We start from the raw sequence: 25,794 nt of genomic DNA on the forward strand, positions 1-25,794 counted from the left end.
AATGCAGAGGGCTTTGAATTGGGGCCGTTGTTTAACCGGAAGCCAATGAAGTTGGCGTAGCCCATTTCTAACCAACACAAACCTCAGGGTGCCTGTGAGCAACCTGGCCGCTGCATTCTGTACCATATGTAATCTGTTAAGATGTTTCTTAGAGATGGTCAGATACAAGCTGCTACAGTAATCCAGGTGAGAGAGCACGAGAACCGATATTACTGTTCTAAAGGTTTCATCAGTGAGGAGGAGTTTTATTTTCTTTAGTTCTCAATATAAAAAAGCTGGTAGATACCACGCTACTAACCTGATCACCAAAAGAGAGGGTGTTATCCATAATCACTCCCAGGTTTTTGACCTTCCGTACCGGTGGTGGCGGGGGGGCCATATCGCTGGGCCACCAAGCTGGGACCAGAGGTTGGGTTGTTCCCAAAGATGATGACCTCTGTTTTGCCTGCATTCAATTTCAAGCAATTATCTGCCATCCAGCTGGTTATTGCCACCATGCAGTCGTGGCAGCTAGGGGCCTTTTCGGCTTCTTTGCCTCTCTGCAATGATAACACGATTTGAGTGTCGCCAGCATATGAGGTTAACAATAGCCCAAAAGATCTTTGCAGCCAATGGTCTCACATAAACATTAAAGAGTGTTGGGCTAAGTGAAGAGCCCTGAGGAACCCCAAAGGGAAGAGAAAATGGTTTAGATCTTGCTCCCCCAAACTCTACAGATTGTACTCTGTTGGCCAAGAAAGATCTTAATAAGTTCCAGGCTTCACCCAGGACCCCCACCTTCGATAGACGATCCGTCAGAACCGTATACAAAATAAACAAAAATTATACAAAAAAAAAAGGCAGACCGTGTAACATGAACCTAACAGTTGAGTGACATAGGGTGACAATATTTACAAGGTTTCACTGATTTATTCTACGACCAAGGTTAGGCAGGCCTTACAGGAGGCACCTTTCTGATCTACATAAATGCACAGATTGCATAAGTCATGGTTAACTGACCAACAGCACTTCCAACTGCACTGAAGACAATGTTGCAAAGGTGTCTGTTCCATGACCCCCCACCCCAACCGTTCTACAGTCTACGATTACCATGGATGAGAGAGGAAAAGTTGGGCATGGTAAGACCCTCGGTGTTGTGCAGTGGTCAGCGGTCCACTGAAGAAGAGTATAGCCACACAAAGTTGTTTAAACTCAGTCTTTTCTTCTAAAAACACTGATGCCTAAATTGAACTGTGTGGGCTCAAAAATCTTTAAGGAACTACATACTTGGATGCTTCAAAACACAATGGTGGGAAAAACAATCTAAAATGGAGCTCATGACCATTGTGAAACAAGGGAGGAGTCACAGTACACCACAGGACTTTAAAGACTTTTTCGAAGAAAAACAAACTGCAAACATCTGAGCCCAATACTAGATGGCAGGAGTATGCAGTGCACAAGTGTTTAGACCACACATGCTATGAACATTATTTTTCTAAAAAACTACTTGGGCAATGGAACCCTTTTCATTTTATCCCTGCTTATAAGTTAAATCATTATCTCTAACTCAGACTAGGATTTTCACTGTTAGAGGGTAAGTCGTCAGCAACTCTGAACCCATCCACAGCCAATGGTGTGCTGAGACAAGGTAGAACAATTCAGAATTAAGACGTTTTGCCTTCTCCAGGTTGCTTGTTCTTCCCTCAGCAGATAACAGCCGCACCGAAGAGTCTATACTCTTAACGACCGAGGTAAGCTCAGTCATGAAACTGGGATGGCCAGATCTGCGCAAGTCTTTAAAGCAAAGATTCACCAGTAGACAGGACTGCCTCCATCCGTCTACTTTTAAAGCTGGAGATGAGTCCCAGAATGTCATACCCGATGACTTATTATACCATCTAATCATATTCCTTCCCTGATCCCTTTGGAAATCTAATGCAAGAAAGGCATGGAGAGAAAACAAAAGAGATGAGGTGGGCCCTGACACTCTAATGCAAAAATGTTTCATTTAATATTGTATAATACTGCCATTATCACAATAGTCAAATTTGAGGACATAAAAACTAGTGTGGCCAACCAGATTACAGATTAGCTTGCTTGAGGCCAATGTATCTATTCTTGTTAGGTGCCACCAAGGCCCACTTTTCAGCTTGTTTTGAGAGGAGAGGCTGTTCATGTCATACTCCCACATAAATGAAACATGATAGGAGAGTCGGCATCCCTCCTGTTGCCCCATATTGCCCAAACTACTATTGCTTTATACATTTCCCCATCAGTTGAATGTCCTAAGGAGCATGTCAGGACAGTGGAGCAGTCATAAAAGGATGCACTTAACAAAACTTAAACGCCAACATACACAAAGCACACCATCCCAGCGGTCTGGTTACTAAGTCTCAATGTCCAGCAAGTGTCAAAATCGAAGGGTCGACAAACAAATCTGGAGATATACGATGGCATATTCAATTTTCTACACAACCTCGTTGATATTGTCAGGGAATATGCTGCTTTTACTTTTGCTGTTCCGGTGATGAACACCATTGTTCTGAAAGAGTCCAATTTCAGGCCCTCTCCATTTGCAAATTTTCGTCCTCATACATGTAAACATTTTAACTTCTACCTGAAACATTCTCAACCAACATTGGAAAATGTGGAGGGGAAACAACATCAATGTAAAATTAAAAGTTTAATCATAAAAGAAATTCGGAACAAAAGATATATATATATATATATATATATATATATATATATATATATATATATATATATCCATAACGAAAAAGAGTACACAAGAGTTTTGCAACTACCATTTACCTTAGAATGATGATATAAAGTTACAAAAAGCAATTACTATTGATAACACTTCTAAATGAGAATGCAGTGGCGCCGATGAGATTTGAGAGTAAATTAAATTGTTGGTTTGCAGCAAAAATTAATTTGCAATTGTTCAAAACCCTTCGATACAGAATGATAGATCATCAAACACCCAACAGTAATTCAGTGGCTCTAGAATAGGCCTCATGATATACCAGCTTTAAGTCACGACAACTCAAAACTGGCCAGTCTGGACCTCGACCAGTCCATCTCGACTTGCCATGTCATTGTAGCCCTTTTGGAATATCATTTTTTTCCTGTCTCTATTTCACGTTTGCAACAGGGGGATACTTCTGTGCCTACTGCTACCCTCCCTACTATAAACCCTACTATAAACCTTCCTGGTTCTGGATGAAAGGCAGCCATGCAGATGCATCTGAAAAATACATCTGTCATATAATGTTTAATTATAAAATCTCAACTTTTAACTCTAATCTGCTTTAGCTACCCATTTTCTTCTTTCTTCCCTTCATACTGGAATCACCTCCTCCTTCTCACATCGGTCTTTAAAAAGCGAATCATTATAAAAAAGGAAAAAATATACTTCTGCTTTTTTTAGTCTCTTTTTAGGTCGAGCCTGGGCAGCGCATGCGCTGCTCTGGGAGCCATGCTGTATTGGAGCAGTATGCACTTGAAGCCCCGCCCATTCTCCACCCATATTAGTCATTGGCTTGTGTCATTGTCCATCATAAATGCTGGCTTCTGGTTTGTTATTAGGCCTGTTAGGCAATCCTTAGTACCGCCTTGTCTTCATTTGTAACCTCCCACGAGGACTGGCCCTTTTACTTCGGTTGTTACACGATGTGTCTACTTTAGTCTGTAAGCACGATTTTCTTTAATGAGTTTCTCTTACTGCAGGAGGGCAGGAGTATCTCTCGTTCGCAGTTGTGACCACCAGCTTGTTTATTTAACTAGTAGCAAACCAGGAACTCCGAAGGGGCCATGGGAGACAGAAACGGGCAACTCAACTATGCCTTGAGCATTTGTAATGCAATAGGACTTGCATTTGCAAGAGTTTGAGCTATTGGCATTGTAAATGACCATGTCTTTTATTTAGGTTTTAAAAACCAAAACATAAATAAAAGGCATTACCATTTACAATACCAATAGCTCAAACTACCTATTGCATTGCAGATGCTTGTTATTATTATTTTTATTTACTGAAACGCTATTTTTTACGTTTAAAACTTTATATTACAATGCAAAACAATGTGTTTTAAGAGCTGCTGTGAATTTTGGAAGTTTTTTTAATACGGTGTTATGGCAGGGTAGGTTCACAATGTCAACAAGAATGAGAAGTTAGCTATACTGCTGCACTGGGTCTAATCATGATGCAACACAGCAGTATTGAAGAGGAGAGAGGCACTCTTTGACATGGTTTTAATCTATTAAAATGTGCCAGTGAAGTCCTCCAAATACAAGTGCTGTCCCTGGAAATCCGGGATGTCTGCTTATCCTATTTCCACATAAACACTCGAATCTGCTGGTCCAGGTTCAATGCTACAGTGCATGGTTTTTACCGCAAACTCAATAGAAGACGTGCTGCACCCTCAAAATACTATACAAAATCAACCCATGAATGCAGAGCAGCTGGTAACCCTTCGGTACTGCCTACACACCACCGAGATACTAATTACTACACATGTTGTAAGCGCTGCAGGTCCAGACCATCAGTAGTTTACCTAATCTCCTTACCAACCAGACTTGGACGGCCCCTCCCTCACACCCTCCTTCTCTGGCTTAAGCAGCCCTCACACGACTCACGGATGCACTGCCCCAACGTCAATAACGCATCTTCAAATAGCTAACGTACATGATTCGTCAAACAACTTGCCAGTCAGTTCCTCAAAGCCTAAAGAAAATTCTAGAGCTAGGCAAATGTGATGCTTCCAGTTCAACAACGTCACAGGCTTGACTGGCAACAGTAATAGACATTAAAAACGGACAAAAATACCCTTCACAGAACCCCTCGACCATTTTTACACTGTGCTTTATTGATAAAGGAAAAACTGCATACAAACGCATATAATTGTGATAAAATGTATGTTGTTTTCCATTTGATAATGTAAAAATATCTATCATATAGACATTAGCCATTTTGACGGAAACATGGTTAACTGAAGCCTCCACACCTATCATGGACATATTAGTCCCCCCCAATTACCACATAATTAGACTTGACAGAACCGGCAAGACGGGCGGGGGAATCGCATGCATTTTCAGGAGCAACCTCTCGGTTGCTAAATTAACTTCCCCCTCCCTCACGTCTTGCGAACTCATCTGTCTTCATATCTCCAGCGAGGGCAAACCAGTATGTGCTCTACATCTCATCTATCACCCGCCTAGGGACAACCTCATCTTCACCCAACAACTCATGGACACGATCTCATCCAACGCTGGTCGGCAGATCCCGCAAATCTACCTGGGTCACTTCAATCTCCACTGGAACGATCAGAAAGACGCAGTGGTGAATAGTCTCAAATCTTTCCTTGACGCGTCTAACCTCACTCAAATATGCAACAGCCCAACACACGACAAAGGCTCCATACTTGATCTCATCATCGCCAACGAAGACTCCACCCAATTAGGGGCAATCCAACCTTGTGATTGGTCAGACCACCACATTATCACCTTCTTCATCAATGAAAAGGTTAAACCTGTCTTGGCTCAACCCACCAAATCTAAGATCTGGAAAAGGGACATGAAGAACCTTAACCCCAACTCCCTACCTCCCCACCTCACCAATAGCCTCCTTCCCCCTCCTGGCACCTCTGATGTTCAATCACTGACTGACCACTACCTCGACTCTATGAATTCAATAATCAATGAAGCCGCCCCACTGCAACTAAAGAGAGTCTCCACCAAGATCTCGAACTCTTGGTATGATGGCAGACTCAATGAAGACAGGCGTGCTATGCGAATGGCAGAACGCACATGGAGATCAGTCCCCTCATCGCGGCATCGCAAAATACTTAAGAGCAAGAGAAATGCCTACTTTAGGAAAATAAAGCGCGCAAAATCTGATTTCTTCAGCCTTCAGCTGGACCAAGCAAAAAACAGACCAAGAAAGCTGTTCGAACTAGTCAAAACTCAAACCAAGACGCAACCCCTACTCTCAAACGTCACAACAAACATCATCCCACACTGTGAAGACTTTTCTGCCTTCTTTAAGCTAAAGACCGACAACATAAGGAGTGACCTCCTTAATGATGTAAGACGATACTCGAGCATCACCAAAATGCCCGACACCCAACCTAAAAATAACGCTTCCTGGTCGTCTTTCGAAACCTACTCTGAAGAAGCAATACACAAACTGCTCGGCACCTTGAAGCCTTCTAATCACCTCACAGACCCACTACCTGCCAATGCTGTTAGAGACTTCATCCCCGTTCTTCTCCCACTCTGGACTAAAATCATTAACAGCTCCCTTCAGCAAGGTCTCATTCCAGACTCCCTCAAAGTGGGGCAAGTCACGCCCATACTCAAGAAACCTACAGCTGATCCGACTGACCTAAACAACTACCGCCCAATCACCAATATCCCCACTCTGGCAAAGCTGTTGGAAAAATGTGTGCAACTCCAATTAACTAAACACATTGACCAGTTCGAACTCCTCGACCCTCATCAATCAGGCTTCCGAGCGAAACACAGCACGGAAACGGCCATGACACACATAATTATCAAACTTCTGAACTGCACGCTTAGGAACACCCAATCTTGGTTGGCCGACAATCACCTCAAACTAAATGCGTTGAAAACTGAGTTCCTCCTGATATCACCCCCTGCGAAAATTACCACCACCCAAATATGGCTCAATCACCTAACAACATTCAATGTCCAACCCACCATCGTGGACTCTGCGAAATCCTTAGGCATCACACTTGACGCAAAGCTCAATATGCAACAGCACATTAGCAAAGCAACAAAAGGAGCTAACTTTCAAATCAACACTCTGAGGAAACTCAAACCCTTCCTCCCAGCTAAGGACTTACAAACTGCTGTACAAGCACTAGTCATCCCCCGCATAGACTATGGAATTGTGGCCCTCAGCGGTCTCCCTCAAGCAACAACAGCACCCTTAAGAGCCTCCCTAAATGCGGCCACGAGACTCATTTCGGGCTCAAGGAAACACTCTCATATAACCCCTGACCTGAAAGCACTGAAATGGCTTCCCCTCGAAGCCAGAATACAATTGAAAATTGCGGTTATGACACACTCAGCCATACACCACAAGGCACCCACCTACCTCACTCAAAAGCTGACTATATCAGGAGGTTCGAGATCCAATAGAAGTACTAAAAGTCTGCTCCTGAAACCTCGCAGATTCCGTAAGGAAAAAACCTACAAGCGCTCCTTCTCAGGAATGGCACCGAGGATCTGGAATGCACTCCCTCCTGAAACGAGGATTATCTCCTCCACTGTACTCTTCAAGAAAGAAGTGAAAGCCATCCTTATGGCCAAGTTTACATGATCCTCACTGTTGCTGCTCAGAGACTTTGCACCGATCTTGTAACGTTGGATAATTAGTGATCCATTAACTTTCTGTTCATGACCTACTGACCTCTTCTGCTGTTGGATCAAAGACCCTGCACCGTCCTATAGTATTGTCTTTTGAGGGTTTACTGGTATCCACTGATCTCTATGGCAGCTGGATCAGAGTCTCTGCACCGCCCTATCCTAATGTCTATTTGAATGTTTATTGTTATCTCTAGACCTGTATTGTAGCTAGCTCAGACTCAGCACCGTCTTATATTTTTGTCTATTTGAGTGTTCTCTGCTATTTCATGATCTCTATTTTAGTTAGATCAAAGACTCTGCACCGCCTTATTGTACTGTCTAGCTGAGTGTTTACCTGTATCTTATTGCACATGATTGTTATCCTATTATGCTACCGTTCACTATACTGTACCCAATTACTATGTCTACTCACCCTACTGTAAAGCGCTCTGATATCTGTTAAGATCTTGTTCGCGCTATATAAAACTTTGAATGAATAAATAAATAAATAAATTTAAAAAGTATATATTGCTAACGACTTTTATACTGTGTATGTTCGCAAACATTGTGACACTCCCAATAAAAGAGATTAAAAAGATTTAATAATCAAATATGTTAAAAATCTGTATGTTTGCACTAAAGAAACACATTGTTTCAATTTATTTTGGTATTCCCTAAGTAAAACAACACCACGGAAAGATGGCCGACGGAAACATGTAGTATTGCCCTATAATTAATATTTTTATTTATATGCATAGAATTCTCTAACACAATTGTAGAGTGAGTCAAATGGATCCAACAATCTGCGCAAGTGGACAGAAAAAGCTATCCTCAATTTCAACTTTCCCGTAGCTCTTAATTGTTGATACCGGTAACACTTTAAAGATATCAGCGAAATTTGTAGCGTGTGTGTTGAAATGGTCCAACTCATGCCCGTCATGTGACCAGTTGCCTTGGTGACTAGCAGACTCTTATGGGTTGCGAGACAGTGTAAACACCGAGGAAGCGTCAGACTCCGAAACTGGAACAGGTTGGCACACACTTTTAATCGTATTTTTTTAAATTCAAAGATTAATCTATAAAAAGAAACAGGCCCGCCCACTGTGTCAGCCATGCCATAGAGGCGAAAGTGGCTAGAGCGGCAGCATTTCCCTGGCGTTTGCAGTTTCTCAGATTAACGAGTGGAAAACAGCAGTTGCGAGAGTCTGGCACGGTGCCCTGCGAGAACTCGCAAGTATCCTCCCAGCATCGAAAGTGAAAGCACGCGTGTCCGGCCGCCTAAAAGAAAATAGTGCACACCGAAGAGCATGGACGAACACAGTACCGTAAGTGAGTAACGCATCAATAGCCAATTAAAAACCAGCTAAGAAGAGCAATGACTAAGTTCAACTAATGGCAAGAAGCAACAGAAATGACAGGCAATAGGCGGAGCTTCACCCCAACATACTAATTACTTGATGCCTCGAAGAGGCAGCTGCGCTGCCTATGCGAGCCCTAAAATGGAATTAGATGTACTGGAAGGGTGGGTTCACAATGTCAAAAATGGAATTAGATGTACTGGAAGGGTGGGTTCACAATGTCAATGTTGTTTTAAGTCGAGGCAGAGGTGTCCAGTAAAGATAGACACCACTTAACTGTAATGTTTTTAATTCCTACTATATTCTATTTGTGCAACACGCTTCTGTTTTTCATGATGACAGTTTAAAATGGACATTCATACAGACTACGTATTAGTTAATAGCATAAAAAGCCTACTTACCTAGATAATGCTGCTATATTTCCAAGTGTATAAAATAGTGCAAACAGTGTCCTTCCACCCTTCGGAATAAATAACAAAAACGTACCCTGGAAGAAAAAAAGATGGCAAATTAAATATTAATTTAAGAATGTGTAAAACAGGACGAAATGGGGAGAGATCTTGTGAAAACCCAGACAGAATTGGAGCTTTTGTCAATGACTAATGCCCCTGAAGTGTTGGTAATTAACCTTTTTTTGCCATTGTTTATTGCAAAATAAACACTATTGCTATTTTCTGTGAGAGATGAAGAGCCTAATGTCACCTTATCTTTAAAGACGCAAAACAAAAACTGCTCGCTAAAAGTTGAGATATTTAGATTCTGATACGTCTGGGGCCTGCTCCTTTAAGGTATCTGGGTGGAATGGAACGTGACAAATAGCGTATAGGGTCTATGTTTATCGGCAGTAAGGTTATTGAGCAGTGGAAATTTAATGTCATATTTGGATTTGGTGCACTTTTCTGTAAATGGTATTTTAACGGCATAGTTTATAGTTTGCAGTAAAAAAAAAAAAACTGTTGGCAAACAATAATGAATAAAATAATAGAACAGATGATTTGTAAATACACTCACAAAATTGCCCTCCCTGTATTCACTTAGCCACAAAGGTTTTGCAACTGGTGTACAGAAAGTTGGATTTGGTTCCTTGCTTCACTGGGAGCCATCAGAGAGTTCTCAAATATGGGCCCTTATTACACATAGGGCTCACTTTCCTGTGTGTGCTATGGCGCACCTTTAAAAAGGTGTGCCATGCGCAAACAGGGAAAATGTGCCCCATTACTGAGGATGTGCTGCCTTCACTGCAGCCACGAACTAGTGCTGCCCTGGGGAAGCGCATCCAAGTGAAATTTTGAGCCTCGGCTTCAAAGCCGCTTCATCTTTCACTGTGGAGGTGGCAACCTGCCTGCACATTGCGGACGGGTTAGAGATCCCTTTGCAGACGGGTGCAGTGAGTGACAACATCCACCTACAAGGGGATGCCTGGGGGACCCATGGGGCCTCATTAACCCCCGCCCTAGGAATATCATCAGGGGGTGCACTGACAGTACACTCCAGACAACTTTGTTGCCCTTGCATCGCGTCCATAATACAGCAAAGGTGCAGAGGCAAAGAGATTCCCTCATTTGCATGGGAGCGTGAGGGCATGCCCTCTTGAGAGAGCACCATACTATTAGTACTACAGAAGGGGCCACACAAGCATCTGCAGCCCCTTCTGTAATTCCAAAGTGCCCTGGGGCACACAAAGTGGGCACAAATGCCTGTTGCTCCGTCAGGGCACTTCCTGTAGTACGACCCATGCTGTGCTGTGGTCAATATTTTGAGTTTCATGCAAAATAATTACTAAACGCACTTTGCTCTGGAAGGGAGAAGAAACGGTAAGGATTCTTCTCCAGTAAAGACTATCGTGAGAGGAGTCGCACAATTAATCTCAGAAAGCCGGCACCATCAGCCATGCATGGAATCTTCTACCTCCAACTGGTTTTAACAAATGTGATATTAGTTCTGTTTGGTGGTGTGATGTAAGCAGTAACTCGTTTACACTTAATCGTATTCCAAGACAACAGACCGGGTTTTCATACTGTAAGACTTGAAATAAGGTCAAATCTTCAGTGCTATATGAGACGGTTTTCACTGATTACAATTGTCAAACGAAAACAACAAATTTTTAAAACAATACTTGTTATCAGTAACTTGCATTAAGCAGTGGTTGTGGAAGCCAATAAGGCACTTGCGTAACGATCTCCCTATCTTTTTAGATGCAGACTAGTCAAACGCATGCAACTTTCCTACCAGGGATTTGCCTTGCTTATAGAGAAAAGCTTCAGACTATTATTCAAATTATTCCCAATTCCTATTTTTCAGTAAATTTATTGTTCAATAAATATACTTTAAAGTCCCTTATCGGTCATGTGTATTTCATTTAATTATTCATTTTTCTGAAGATTCTACAAAATATTATTTTGAACGAAACAAGAATATAACAAACTCACATCGATTTCTGATTTATTTAAAGTTCCTCGGGATACAATATATCATAATTTAGTGCTCTACACAGCAGTAGTACTGCCCCATGCGGATAGATATCCCATTGCAAATTCTAGCATTCATTATATTGTCACATCCATTTCATTTGAAAGCGAATCAACTGTTTTCGTTTCTTTTCACTTTGATACATTCACTAAGCTAAGTTACTTAGCTCTTTACACTTTTTTAATTACTCTTTTTTTGATACTTTATCCTTAGATTTTCAAATGCCATGACAGTATCCCCCTACATTAGTAATATGGAGAGAAGGCGGAACTAACATATAAAGAGCTTAAGAAGAGTCAGTGATATTTATGTACACACTACCATCCCATCAAAGCATTTACAATAACTTCCACATACATTTCAATTCTTAGAATGCCGTGAAAAAAATAAAAAGATAAAAACCTATAATCACATACATTTTTCTTATCCAAAGATGAAGGATTCGAAATCATCAATATGTACACAAATTACAAGGTATAAAATGTTCTCAAATATAGCAACAAAATTATACTGTCAACAAGTATGCTCCATTATATATCGAAAGTACCCCTATGAGCCCATTGACATAGAAGGCTTTTAGGCTTTTCTGCTTCTGTGCATTCACAAACATTTGGGGGTCGATTCACCTTGAAAAGACGACAACTTCCCTCTCACCATACTTGAAATATTCTTATACAAGTAGAGTTCAGTTTAAATCCAAGAGGGCTGGATCTATGTCAAATTTTCAGGCAAACTGAACAGTAAGTGGGAGCAATATAGATTAGTTACATGAAAATTCATCTGGAGGGGATATTCTAAAAATCTGGCGTGGAACGGGACACCCTGAGGAGCACAAATTTGGATTGCTAAGAGCACACCAAATTTCACTCAGGTATGTAAGGCTTTGTGAATCAGACTCTTTTTGAGAATTTTTACCTACTTTGCTTGTTTTTCATTTCCTTTTCAATGACTTTCTCTTTATTTAGTTACACATTTGTGACTCCGTGCATGAAGCAGCGACATAAATGACGTTGTGAGACCTCAGAGTAAATATTCGGAAAATAAACAATTATCATATCACTTCCTAATTCCTCTGCGTTATATTTAATGTAATATTGTGATTCTACATGAACATTCTTAAGTTATCAGGTATGGAACGAAACCTCACAAATAGCTGAAAGCACCATTCTGGTCTCCAGCACTGTACGTCTTTTCAAACACACCATTTAGTGAAATGGCTAATTCCCAATGGGGATCAGTGATTTAAATAAAGTACATAGAATGTAGCGTTAACAATGTGAAGTCTGAGGAAGGGACATTCCCAAATATTTGTTATCCTAATAATAGGACCGTCATAAGGGCCAGATGTACTAAAACTGGTTGCAAAAAACTGGTCACAATTTGCAACCAGTAAATAATTTTATGAACTGGCCTGTCATGTTCTTCCTAATTATTTACTTATCAATTGGCTAGGATATCAAGCTGCAAAGTGTTATTTTTAGGATGAGCCTGGGCAGCAGATGCACTGCTCTGCGAGGCATGCTGTATTAGAGTATGGAATTGAATCACAGTCCACTCCCCACCCATATTTTTCATTGGCTTGCGTCATTGTCCTTCGTAAACGATGGCTTATGATTCGTTATTAGGCTTGTTAGTCCCTCCTTAGCACCGCCTTGTCTTCATTTGCAACCTCCCATGAGGACACCCCCTTTTACATGTGTTTTTGCTTGGTAGACTTTTATCACAGCCTCCGAGTACCAATTTGTTTAATGTTTTTTTCCTGCCAGAGGTTACAGGCATGATACGCTCAATTTGTTTTTTTACATAGCACGGTAAGCCACGCTGATAGTGGCGGCCGTGACTTTGCTTTACTTGCTGCGCCAAACACGGCTACATGTTTTTCTTACCATTTATTTTAAAGAAAAAATTAAATCGCCCAATGCCGCACTTACGCTTTAATTTCGGCTGTACCCTTTTCCTTAGACGAGCCGAGCTGTGTCTAAAGAAAGGGCCGTGGCCGCCATTAAAGTGAAAGCATGGTATGGGGAACTTTTACAAATAAAAGCATTTGTTTGTCAACTTGACAAACATTCCAATGCTATCCTTCACAGCGATTGCTTTTAACAAAAGCCTTACGGAGCCTGAGGGGGTTAAAATCACTGCAAGCTTACTGAGAACTTTGTTTTATTTATTAGAACATTCTGCCCTCTAGTGGCAGTGTTTTGATAGCCTTATAGCCCTCCGTAGCAGGGCTATACCAGCATTAAAGTTTGGCTCCATTGTTAAAGGCATTTAATAGTTGGTATAGCCCCTACGACGGCCTATAACGCTATATTCTACCTCCCTTCATTCCAAACAATCCACATTCCACCACTTTGCCTCACACCCAGGTAATTACATTTCCCTCCTCATTAATGGAATCACTGTGCTATCTTGGTTTATAAAATCTGGCATGCTGAAGGGTAATATCAAAATATACTGTCTGATTTTATGAAGACAGGCTTTAGGCAACTGCAAAATAGATTATTTAATGCAATATTTGAGTGCATATAAACCAGCAGGTGTCTTAAACGGGTATAACTAACAACTGTTATGCAGTCATTATTCGCTCATTATATTCAAACATTATACTTTTTAATGTCAATAGAAAAATAATATATACTTACAAGAAAAGAACATGCAATTCCAGCTACGAAACATATGGCAAACCATTTCACCCTAGTGCCAAAACTAAGTGATGTAGAATCCACAATCTAAAAAGAACACAAAAAAAAAATCAAAATTCATTACAGAAGACAAGAGACCGCAATCATATGATTTCCATGTAGATTTTAGCAATATCCACCGCAAATTTTCTATATTAACATCTCAAAAGAATTTCTTCTCAAGTCAGCGTGAATTCCCATTTAATTGTAGCATCCAATAGACTGATGTGATGCCTACCTAAACACCAAGACACCCAAGGGCATGTACAATGGTGGCATGTAGAATTACATATGCAAATAATGAAATATATAGTGGTTACAGAGCGCACAACACGCATATTCCATCAATATACATAAATTGATAGGGCTGAGGGTTTTTTGGTAAATAAAGTTTTTCGCAAACACAAGGAGATGATAAACGAAGCACTGAGACTTTTCAGGCACTCACCCCCAGTCACCGATCTAGGTTGAATCCATCATCGTTCTTTAGCTCACTTCACCACCTCAGTTCAGACGCAGCTATAGTTTTTCTACTGATCCTCGCCCATTCACTGAACCAGTTTCTTGAACAGAATTGATGTTATCAATTAGTAAAGAGAATTTAATTGGCATTGTTCAAATACCCGAAAGAGAGGTAATTGAAAAAGGCTGGATGCAGTTGGTGGTATCAGTAGCATAAAGTGAGACTGTTTGGAGGTAGAACAGGACAGAAATAGTGTCCCTCCACTCTGCTACGTTTGTGGCAGGCGAGGGACATCACACTGGGTTTAATGAGTTCTTTTCTCACTAATAGGACTCAGACGGTCAGCTGAGGGGAGTTTACGGCCGAGCCCTGCTGCCTCCTGTGCTGGGTCCGTGCTTAGCCCAACTTTGTTTAATTTGTACTTGGCAACACTGGCAAATCAGGTGTGGTTATTTGGCTTTCAAGTGTTGTCATATGCTGAAGATACTCAGATTATTGTCTCTGTATCCGACAATATGATTTTAGGGGCAGAACATGTTAAACTCTGCATGGTGAACATTGGGACCTGGTGGATGTCGGAAATCTGGATGAAAATGAATTTGGAGAAGACTGAGCTCCAGGTGTTTGGACCTCAGCATTCCGTTTGGTCAGAGTTGTGGTGGCAGTATCTTGAGCCCCCCTACTTGTACCTGTTGCATCTGTTAAAAATCTTGGAGTTATAATTAATAAGGCACTCACTTTCGATACACCTGTTAATAGGATTACAAGTACATGTTTTTTATATTTAAAATTTTGAAAAAAATCTTTCCTTTTATTACGGTGGGACATAGAACAGTACTCACTGCATTAATTTCCATTCGACTACTATAATGCCCGTTACTTGAATATCAATAAAACCTCACTTAATCACCTACAGATGATTCAAAACGGTGCTGCCCATTTGATACTGAACATTCCCAAGCATCAGTCAGTGAGGAAGCAGGTGAAATTTAAAGTTGTATGCATGGTCCATCTAGCCCTGCACCAGCAGGAATCTCTTGCCTAGAGGCTAGCTTTTCAATGGTACTCTCCTAAAAGGCAGCTGTGATCCTCTTCCTTAAAAAAAGGTCATTGTTACAAGGGCTCAGAAAGTGAGATGGGGTGGCTGCATCTTTTCTGTTGCGGTTGTCGAGTTGTGGATAACTCTCCCTATCCACATTGCTAGTCTTACAGCCCATATGGCCTTCCGTAAGATGCTGAAAACTTAGCTCTAATCTGCCTCACATAATTGCTCCTGTCATGGTGGTTTCTGATGACAGCACCCTGATGTCTTAGGGACATAAGAGTGCTTTATAAATTTGTATTCAGAGGAAGTAGAATGAGCTAGGAAACACAACAGAGTTTAAAAGAAGAGACAGCGTAGAGGCAACCAGAAGAAATGAGAGAACCAGAACATTTTAAAACATTTAAGTATGGCGAAGATTTGATTTGAAAAAAGCAATATTTGAAACATGAATGGTGACAAGAATGAGCATCGTCAAAAGAAGAGGCTCAGCTTGAGAAGAAATGGTACTAGGAAAAGAGATGACTAATTCTGAGGGGTGACTAGCCATCCATTTGAAATGAGGCGGCTGCATCTGAGAAATAGCAGTCGAAAAGGGTAGGAAGGGTAAGTCTGAAATAGCGGGCCAGTAGAAGGGGAACAGAGATAGTGAGGGACAGACTCTGGGAAAAGAAATAAAGAGACCACCTGACATCACTAGGATTAGTGATAAAGAAACTGTACCAATCTCTTTGGAAATGTGGGAGGAGGGAGTGAATTGGACACCGGGAAGATCGGGGGAAGAGCCTTGACAATTGTGGTACCTGACCCACTGTCCATAAATGTTGATAATCCAGATGTGGCCCTCAGCACTAGTATATATGTGGTAGAGGAAATGTTACTATATTATTTGCCCTTCAAAAAATGCTATTGCCTGAATTCCAGTTTGTATCGAGTATTCATGACTTGTTTGATTGTATGTTCAAACCTTAAAACATAAATAAAAACTATTTTTTTTTTTTTTTTTAACTGTGCCAGTCGCTGTCTAGGACACTGCCAGCCACAAAGTACGAAATATAAACCCCCTATTTTATGCTCACTCAAATCATAGAACATCCATGAATACATGTATGCTTTATTTGTAATAAAATGGAAAAGAGCAGGACTGAAGAAGGTCTTGACATTACTAAATGTGTTTGAAGAGTGGGGCCCTGACACATCTGCAGCCCATACACTACTTAAAAATTACGTTAGAGAAGAGAGTACTGAAGATTAGCTTTCAATTGCCAACATGTTGCGATACAAGAAACAGGTCAACTGATTTCCAAAGTAGCATCAGGAAGAAAGATATTGTTGCTTTGGTTTTATAAGTTAAAATAAAAAACATCTTGATAAGAAAAATGTACCATTCAAGCACTACATATTTTTTGTTTTTAAGCTTTAAGTTTAAATGACATATCATATTTCCCAACAATAATAAAAGTATAATTGTGAGTACAAACATAAGAAAAAGAAACAATGACAATCTTCTACACATATCGTTCACAGGTTTTGCCATTCTTACCTTCTGAATTTCTGTGGTTTATCCTTTTTGTAAGCATGAAGTAAATAGCAAAACAGTGACTTAAATTGCATTCAATACTATGTGTTTTTCATAATACTTGTTAGAGATAAACATTTCATAACAGGTAGGCAAAATATAAGAACATAGTTTGAGAGTTTTAAAGACCATGCATCTCAAAATTAAACATCACAGCATAGAAGTTATATATTTAATGACTACCAAGTGGTGGGAGATATGGGTGGGTATATGACCGTGGTGGGGAGGGGACATGAGAGAATCAATATTAGTATGGCAGGCATACAGGTGGTTCTCTACAGCATTTTCACTCTTATGTTCTGTCAATTTTAGCCCTTCCATGATAATCTTCATCTTTATCAAACAACACAACTTGCAATATGTCTACTCTCTTTTCAGTGTTTCGTACAAGTGGTAGGAGACTCTCTATTAGGTACACATCAATGCACAAAGAAAAAAAAAACAGTTTACACAGAAGCAATCCCAAGAACGATTTATTGAGAGAAAAAACAAACTGGAGATGAAAACCAAAAACACCGAAAAACTCTCAACATATTTTCTTTCTTAAAATGTATATCTACGGGATATATTTTCAATCTTATATCTACGTGATATTTTTTTCAATCTCCAAGGAAGTAAGGAGAGGAAGAGCTTCCAAATAAAAATAAAAAGTAAACTCCTGTATACAAAGGAAAACTGACACTTTAATGCTGGTGATCTATTTTTCAGTAACTAACAAATTATGATAGATCAAAGTAAGTAACCTCAAAAATCTAAAACTCAGTGGCTTCCAAACGCGAAATCTCTAGGCTTCCCATTGGATTCCTCAATAATGTTCATTCCACACCTTAAGAATGTGGCTAAAAGAGATTGCCTTTTCTTCCACAGCATGAAAGAAGTATAAGAGACAGCATACACAAAAATCCAATGAAAAAAAAAAGATTCATGCCCCAGGGATCTCTCATCTGGACTTTGACCACAATCTTTGCAGGGGTTCTCAATCACACATTTGGCAATTAAAAGCTATACCTAATTCCGTGCTCAAGCTAGTTAAATATTTGAGGATATTTGACCACTTTTCTCCCATTTTATTTGAAAAACACTGGCTGTATCTATGAGTGGGATATTCTTCAAACGTTGTTGCATCGTTTACAGTGCTTTAAGTACCAATAATCTCTTTCTGCTCCATTTCTCACTTGGGGGTGGGGGAAGGGAGATGGGGGAAGGGGGATGAGGACAAACACATCTTCACATCACAACAAACATCCTTTGCCAAAACAGATCCTTCTCTGGAGTTTCAATATCAGCATGGAGATCACTACCAATAAATGACAGAACTCAATCTACCATCCTCCCAGCATGCCTTTTGCTAGACTAAACTTCTCTACAGCAATCCCAGACAACCCGGACTCTCCTTTCTCACTCTTTTCCTTCACCTTTGATCCGCTCTGATCCTAACTCCCTCTTCTTGACCAGCTACCAACTGTTAATGAACAGACCTCCCTGTGGAAGCTTCAATGTTTTTTTTACACTCTTGTGCATAAGGTGTTAATTGTTTAGATACTTTTCCTATTAACTGTCTCTTCCTTGGAGCAGAATGAATATGCTACTTACCAGTATGCATCTGTTCTTGGCATGTAGGGCTGCTAACATTCATATCTATAGCATAGATCGCCGCCTAGTGTTGGGTCCGGATGATTGCACATTGTTGTCCTGGAAGAGTCTTCGAAGTATCACGAGATAGGTGGCTCCTCCCCTGGACTACAGTGCGCATGAGCCTCGACTCCATCCCCAGATTGTTTTTAGCCATTGTGGCAAAGATGGAGTTTAACAGTGTAAGTGATGGCCATGCTAGAGAATAAATGCAAGAAAAGTCTGCAGCCGCTACGGCCGCCGGGGAGGAGGGCGGGCGATATGAATGTTAGCAGCCCTACATGCCAAGAACAGATGCATACTGGTAAGTAGCATATTCAGTTCGAGGCATGTGGGCTGCTAAATTCATATCTATAGCATAGAATACATAGCAGTCCCTCCATTAACGGCGGCCGCCCGTGCCAGCTGCAGAAGTCTGAAAAAGTGTTTTAAGAACAGCCTGTCCTACAGCTGCCTGCTGTTTGGAATGCACATCTACACAGTAATGTTTGGTAAACGTATGTGGTGTAGACCATGTGGCTGCCCTACAAATGTCTTCCAAAGGAATGTTACCTAGGAATGCCATGGAGGCCCCCAACTTGCGTGTGGAGTGCGCCCTGGGGGGGACCGTTAAAGTGCGCTTAGCCTTCTGATAGCAAATTTGAATACACTTAACGATCCACCTGGCTATTCCTGCTTTGGAAATGGGGTTGCCTTTATGCTGGGCTGCGAAGGCAACAAAGAGTTGCTGTGTCTTTCTAAAAGGACGTGTTCTGTCAATATAGTACATAAGCGCTCTTTTGACATCAAGCGTATGGAGCATCCTTTCTGCCACCGTTTCTGGGTTTGGAAAGAATGCGGGCAGTTCGATGGTTTGATTGACATGAAACTGCGACACCACCTTCGGGAGAAATTTGGGGTTAGTGCGCAGCACCACCCTGTTTGAATTAATTTGTATAAATGGCTCTTGAATTGTGAGCGCCTGTAGCTCACTAACACGCCTTAGAGACGTGAAGGCAATGAGAAAAGCCACCTTCCATGTGAGGAACTGAATCTCACATGAATGCAGAGGTTCAAACGGGGGACCCATCAATCTGGTAAGTACCACATTGAGGTTCCACACAGGAGCTGGCGGGGCCCTGGGAGGGATGACCCGCTTCAGCCCTTCCAGGAATGCTTTAATGGCAGGCACCCTAAAGACAGAGAGATGCTGCCTGTTTTGGAGATAAGCCGCTATGGCGGATAAGTGAATCCTGATGGAAGCGTATGCTACATTGCATTTGTAAAGATGCAACAAATAGCAGATGATATTAGGAATGGACGCATCGAGCGGGTTGATAGCGTTCTCTGTACAGTAGATGACAAACCGCTTCCATTTCGCTGCATAGCAAGCTCTGGTAGTGGGCTTTCTTGCCTCCCGGATGATGTCCATGCATTCAGGGGGCAAATCAAGGTAGCCAAACTCTAAGACCTCAGGAGCCAGATCGCCAGATTGAGCTGCTGCGGATCTGGATGCTGAATGTCGCCACGGTTCTGCGTTAAGAGCCGGGGTGTGAGGCGCAGTCTTTGGTGCGGTACCACGGAGAGTTCGAGGAACGTGGTGTACCATGGTTGTCGCGCCCACGTTGGAGCAACTAGGATGAGCGTCAGCGAGTGTTGTTTTAGCTTTCTTGCCACCAGCGGAATGAGAGGCGCTGGGGGAAAAGCGTACGCAAATCTGCCTGACCAGTTCATCTATATCGCATTGTCCTGCGATAGTGGGTGAGGGAACCTGGCGGCAAAGCTTTGGCATTTTGCGTTTTCCTCCGTGGCAAACAGGTCTATCTCTGGATAACCCCACTGCTGGAAGTACGGGCGGAGTACTGATGGTTGTAACTCCCACTAGTGCATCTGGTGGCTGGACCTGCTGAGCAGATCCGCCATCTGATTGTCCGTGCCCGGGAGGTGTTCCGCCATGAGGAAGATGTTCCTCTGAATGGCCCACTTCCACATGCTCTGAGCCAGATGAGACAACTGTGGAGAGTGCGTACCTCCCTGCTTTTGAATGTAGTACATGGCGGTCATGTTGTCCGTCCGGATCAACACGACTTTGTTGCACAGATGTACTTTGAAGGACTTGAGAGCCATGAAGATTGCCATCAGTTCTAAGTAGTTGATGTGCATCTTCTTTTGTTGCGTAGTCCATAGTCCCTGCACTGTGTAGTGGAGCACATGAGCTCCCCATCCCTGGAGAGATGCGTCCGACGTCAGTGTAATCTGTGGCACAGGCTCTTGGAACGGTCGGCCCTTGCAAAGGTTGTGTGGATTCCACCAATGCAGAGAGCTGTATGCCCGACCAGTCACCAACACTAGGTCGTTCAACTGTCCTTGAGCCTGAGTCCACTGATGCGCTAAGCATTCTTGGAGCGGACGCATATGCAACCTGGCGTGCGGGACTATGAAGATGCAGGAGGCCATCATGCCTATCAACTGCATGAACACTCTCGCTGGGAGTGAGTGGTGCGGTCTGAACTTTTGGATCAGCGACTGGATGTTGTCGATCCTCGCTGGGTTTGGCTGAGCTGTGGCAGCCAGAGTATTGATCGTCGCGCACAAATACTGCCGCAAATGGGCCGGCTGAAGGTGCGACTTTGGGTAGTTCAGTGAAAACCCTAGACTGTGAAGGAGGTGAATGGTGTGGGACATATCTGCGGCGCACTGCTGGGCTGACTGCCTGAACGAGCCAGTCGTCCAGATAAGGGTAGACATGTATACTCTGTCTCCGGAGGTGGGCCGCCACTGTCGCCAGACATTTCGTGAACACTCTGGGAGCAGTGGTCACTCCGAAGGGGAGTACCTTGAACTGGTAATGCCGGTTTTGGATGGTGAACCTGCGGTACTTTCTGTGGGATGGGTGGAGTGGTATGTGAAAGTAAGCATTCTTGAGGTACAAGGTTGCGAGGAAGTCTCCCCGTTGTAACAAGGGAAGAACCTGCTGCAGTGTCAACATGTGGAAGTGTTCTGAAAGAATGTACTGGTTCAAGGGGCGCAGGTCTAGAATCGGTCTGAGTGAGCCGTCCTTTTTTGGGATTAAGAAGTACAGGGAATAAACTCCTGTGCCTTCTTCCTCCACTGGCACGAGCTCTATTGCGCCTTTTTGCAGCATCACCAGAACCTCCTGCTGCAATAAGTGCAAGTGCTCTGCTGACATAGGATGGTGTTTTGGGGGTATGTTGGGTGGAGTGGATGTCGGCTCCAAACAATAGCCGAACTGGATAAGTTTCCTGACCCACCTGTCTGTGGTGATGGACTTCCAGACTGGCAGGAACTGTTGGAGTCTCCCCCCCCCCCCCCCGACAGGTGTGGGATGGTCGTGGGGCAGGGACAGGGAGTCACTGTTTGTTGGCGGCAGAGGAACGGGAACTGTTGTTGCCTCTGCCTCTACCCTTGGCACTGTTTCCTCTGTATCCACCTCTGCCCTGCTTGCTGTAGGAGGATTGCGCACCACTCTTATTAAATGGCGTCTGCTGCGACATGTGCCCTCGGTTAACATCTCGACTGCCTGAGCGACGAAAAGTGTTCCCTTTAAATTGTTGTGACTGGAGAGCTCCCATGGACTTGGCAGTCTCGGTATCTTTCTTGATCTTCTCCAGGGTGGTGTCCACCTCTGGACCAAATAACCTGTCTGGATTAACGGGCTGGTTGAGGATAGTAGTCTGTATCTCTGGCTTGAATCCCGAGATGCAGAGCCATGCCTGACACCTCAACATCACACTAGTGTTGATCGCTCTCGCTGCTGTGTCCGCAACATCTAGCGCACACTTTATAGCAGCGTTGGAGATGAGCTTCCCCTCCTGGATAAGCATTTCAGCTCCCTCTTTAAACTTGTCTGGAAGGTGTTGTAACAGCTGCTCTAGGGTGTCATAGTGTGCCCTATCGTATCTGGCCAACAGCGCCTGCGTGTTTGAGATGCGCCAGATGTTGGCCGCCTGAGCTGCTACCCTCTTCCCAGATGCCTCCAGCACTTTTGACTCTTTGTCTGGGGGAGGAGCTTCACCCGTGGTTTGGGAGTTTGCCCTCTTGCGGGCATTAGAGACCACCAAAGAGTCCAAAGGCAACTGGCCCCTGATGTAGGTCGGGTCGCCAGGTGCCGGTCTGTATTTCTTCTCAATTCGTGGGTTGACAACCCCTGATCTCGTGGGTTCCTTGAAAATGTCTGCCGCATGCTTAAGGACCCCTTTTAACATTGGGAGAGTCTTGACAGTCTTTTCAGCAGTAGAGAAAGTGTCAAAAAGGAAGTCCACCTCCACGGGGTCAGCATGCATTTCCACTTTATGGTTTGTAGCTGCCCTTTCAATCAAGGCATTAAATGCCGCAGAATCTTCAGTGGGAGACGGCTTGACGTTATAAACCTGAGGATCCTGGACCGTCTGCTGGTCCCCTTGATCACCTGTGTCCATTCATGAGCCCTGCTGCTCATCAGGCTCTGTATGTGCAGGAAAATTGTACTCCTCATCCTGCTCCCCATCATCCCCATCAGAGTATGTGGGTGAAGGTGTTGCGCACTCCTCCTGGCGTGTGGAAGAATCTGCTCAACCAGAACTGGTGTTTCTGGTGCAGGCTTCTTTTGTTTCAGAGGAATTGTAAACGACTCTAAAGGCTGTGAAGTTATTTTCCTCTTGTATAGCATGAGTTTCCCGGTGTCGGCATCGATGAAATGCTCCGACCGTTTTTCAACTAAAGGGTGTCGATGACCCAAAGTCCCAGCCGGGTGATTTGACTTCGACACAGTGTCCTTGGGCACCGACCGCGGTGCAAAGGCCTTCGGCGCCACCTTAGGCGGCAACGTGTAGTGAATTGGCGCCGAGGTGGTTTTCGGTGGGTCCGCCGGCTTTGGTGCGGAAGGAGTCTTCGGTTCCGATGCCAAAGCTTTGTCCTTAAGGCGCTTGAGGGAGTCCGAGACCTGCTTCGTAAAGGAAGCGGACGGTTTTGTCGACCCGACCGATGTCCGTGGACCGCCCCCAGGGGAAGACCCGAGCGTGGATGACTTGTGTTTGTCTTGTCGAGGCGCAGGAGCACCCTTGACCGGTGCGCTTCGATCACTGTCCACGGCCGCAGACGTCGATGCCGACGGCTTCGGATCGACAGGTGTTCCTTTAGGAGTCACGACCCCAGAACGTGGCCCTGCGCCCTTCACTGACTTTGCCTCTACGGGCCCCTTGGTCTTCGGCGCGACAGACTGTCCCGATGCAGGCTCGACAGCCTTCTTGGATGTCGGCTTGTCCGCCTTGGTGGACACCGGCTCGACGGCCTTCTTCGAGCTTGGCTCCTTGACCACCTTTGGCACCTTTGCCTGGTCGACAGCTTTCATCGGCTTGGAGGCCCCCGAAGACGACGGCGTCGATGGTGGAGCAGACGGCTTCGGTGGCGTGTCGGCCATCTTTGTTTTCGTCGATACCGAGGGTTTCAGTTTCGGTTTCGATTTCAATAATGGCGGCTCTGCGGAGGTCTCCGTAGCCGGGCCGGAAGGCGGGGCCGTGGATTGAGGTGTAAGGTCTTGGGTGACCTGAGCCTTTGTAAGAGTACGAACGGGGCCTAGCTCATCCTCCGAGCTATCTTCCATGGCCCCATATGCTTCTTCGTCATCCCCTACCTTCTCGACGATTTCCTCAATGTCTTGACTGTGGACGTCCGCTCCGTAGTCGGACTCGACCTCCACCGGTGTAGGGGAAATCTGCAGGTGACGCACTTGCTCGTCGTCTTCGGGGTTGTCAAAGATGTCCACTGGTGCCGTAGCCGATCACTGGGCCTCAAGGCACGCCACGCGCCGAAGCTTGATCGTCTTCTTCGATCGAAATCTCGAACAGACCATACAGTTGGCCTCGTCATGGTCCGGCGACAGGCACTTGTTGCACACAGGATGGACGTCAATGTGTGGGTACTTGGATCTACACACGGGACATTTCTTGAACGGACTCCGTTCCATGCCGTCGAAGTCTTGCTGCGTCGACCAGGCCCCGATCACCGAAGAGTCACACGACCCCCCCAGATATCCGACTCCACGAGCTGGAAGATATACGGGACCGAACGCGAACAATACCGACGTTGCAAAGAAGGCCTTTTGGCCTTGAAAAAGTTTTATCATGATTCCGAACAGGAGACGTCGAAATCACATCCGAACCCAATGGCGGAAAAAAACAATCTGGGGATGGAGTCGATGCCCATGCGCACTGTAGTCCAGGGGAGGAGCCACCTATCTCGTGATACTTCGAAGACTCTTCCAGGACAACAATGTGCAATCATCTGGACCCAACACTAGGCGGCGATCTATGCTATAGATATGAATTTAGCAGCCCACATGCCTCGAACATGTCAGCTTTGATCCCATTGTCCTATCCACACTCTCATCCAGAATAACAGCACAGGAAACAAATATATTTATTTATTTTGGAGTCTTGTATAGCGCACAGTTACCCTTGGGCATCCCAGCGCTCGTTCATGAATCAGCGGAATGGAGCTAAGACAACAACCTTTAAAGAACAACATTAAGTGGGAAATAGGTGGGTCTTGAGTAGCTTTCGGAACCGGATCATGCCAGACTCTATCCGTAAATTCAGAGGCAGCGCGTTCCATAACTTGGCTGCGTTCACCGAGAATCTTCTACCGCCCGTCCGGGCTCTTTTCACTCTAGGCACTTGTACCAAAGCTTTGTGGTCAGAGCGTAGAGCTCTGGTAGCCTTGTAGGGCATCACCATATTACCCAAAATGGGAGGACCCTTCCCATGCAGGATCTTATGAGCCGTACAGAGAGATTTAAATGTTATCCTCTCCCGTATCGGTAGCCAATGCAATGCTCTCAGTGCCGGTTTTGCTGACTGTCTCCTAGGGATATTCATCAGCAGCCTTGCTGCTACGTTCTGTACTTGTTGCAGTTTATTGAGCGTTGCTTCCGGAGCGCCCAAAAAAAGCGCATTGCCATAATCCAGCCTTGAGGCGATCAGGCCCTGGATAAGAAGTTTCCTGGACGTCGGGGGAGAAGGGGTAAAATCTTGCGGGCTAATCGGAGCAGAGCAAAGCAGACTCCGGCCGTTTTTTTTGCACGAGTCTTGAAAGACAGGTCTTGTTCAAGCCACACGCCCAGGCTTTTAAGTTCCTTTTTGGGGCTTGGAGGGTCGCCAAGACAACTCGGCCAGCTGCCTATCGGCAAAGAAGGCCCCGTCTGTCCCAACAGCATCAGCTCTGTTTTAGAGCCGTTTAATTTT

The 25,794-nt window shown here is 43.9% G+C and overlaps 1 protein-coding gene across 1 annotated transcript in view; it reads right to left on the minus strand.

The window, feature by feature from the left end:
• SFT2D1 (SFT2 domain containing 1) overlaps positions 1 to 25,794 on the minus strand; it is a 277,930-nt gene that overhangs the window by 132,432 nt on the left and 119,704 nt on the right. The window contains exons 2-3 of the mRNA XM_078648608.1: positions 13,820 to 13,906; positions 9,107 to 9,192 (exon numbers count right to left, since the gene is read on the minus strand). Coding sequence (XP_078504734.1) covers positions 9,107 to 9,192; positions 13,820 to 13,906 — 173 coding nt within the window. The remainder of the gene's footprint in view (positions 1 to 9,106; positions 9,193 to 13,819; positions 13,907 to 25,794) is intronic.

This window comes from Lissotriton helveticus, chromosome 6 (assembly GCF_964261635.1).
Source record: "Lissotriton helveticus chromosome 6, aLisHel1.1, whole genome shotgun sequence".
Taxonomy (NCBI): Eukaryota; Metazoa; Chordata; class Amphibia; order Caudata; family Salamandridae; genus Lissotriton; species Lissotriton helveticus.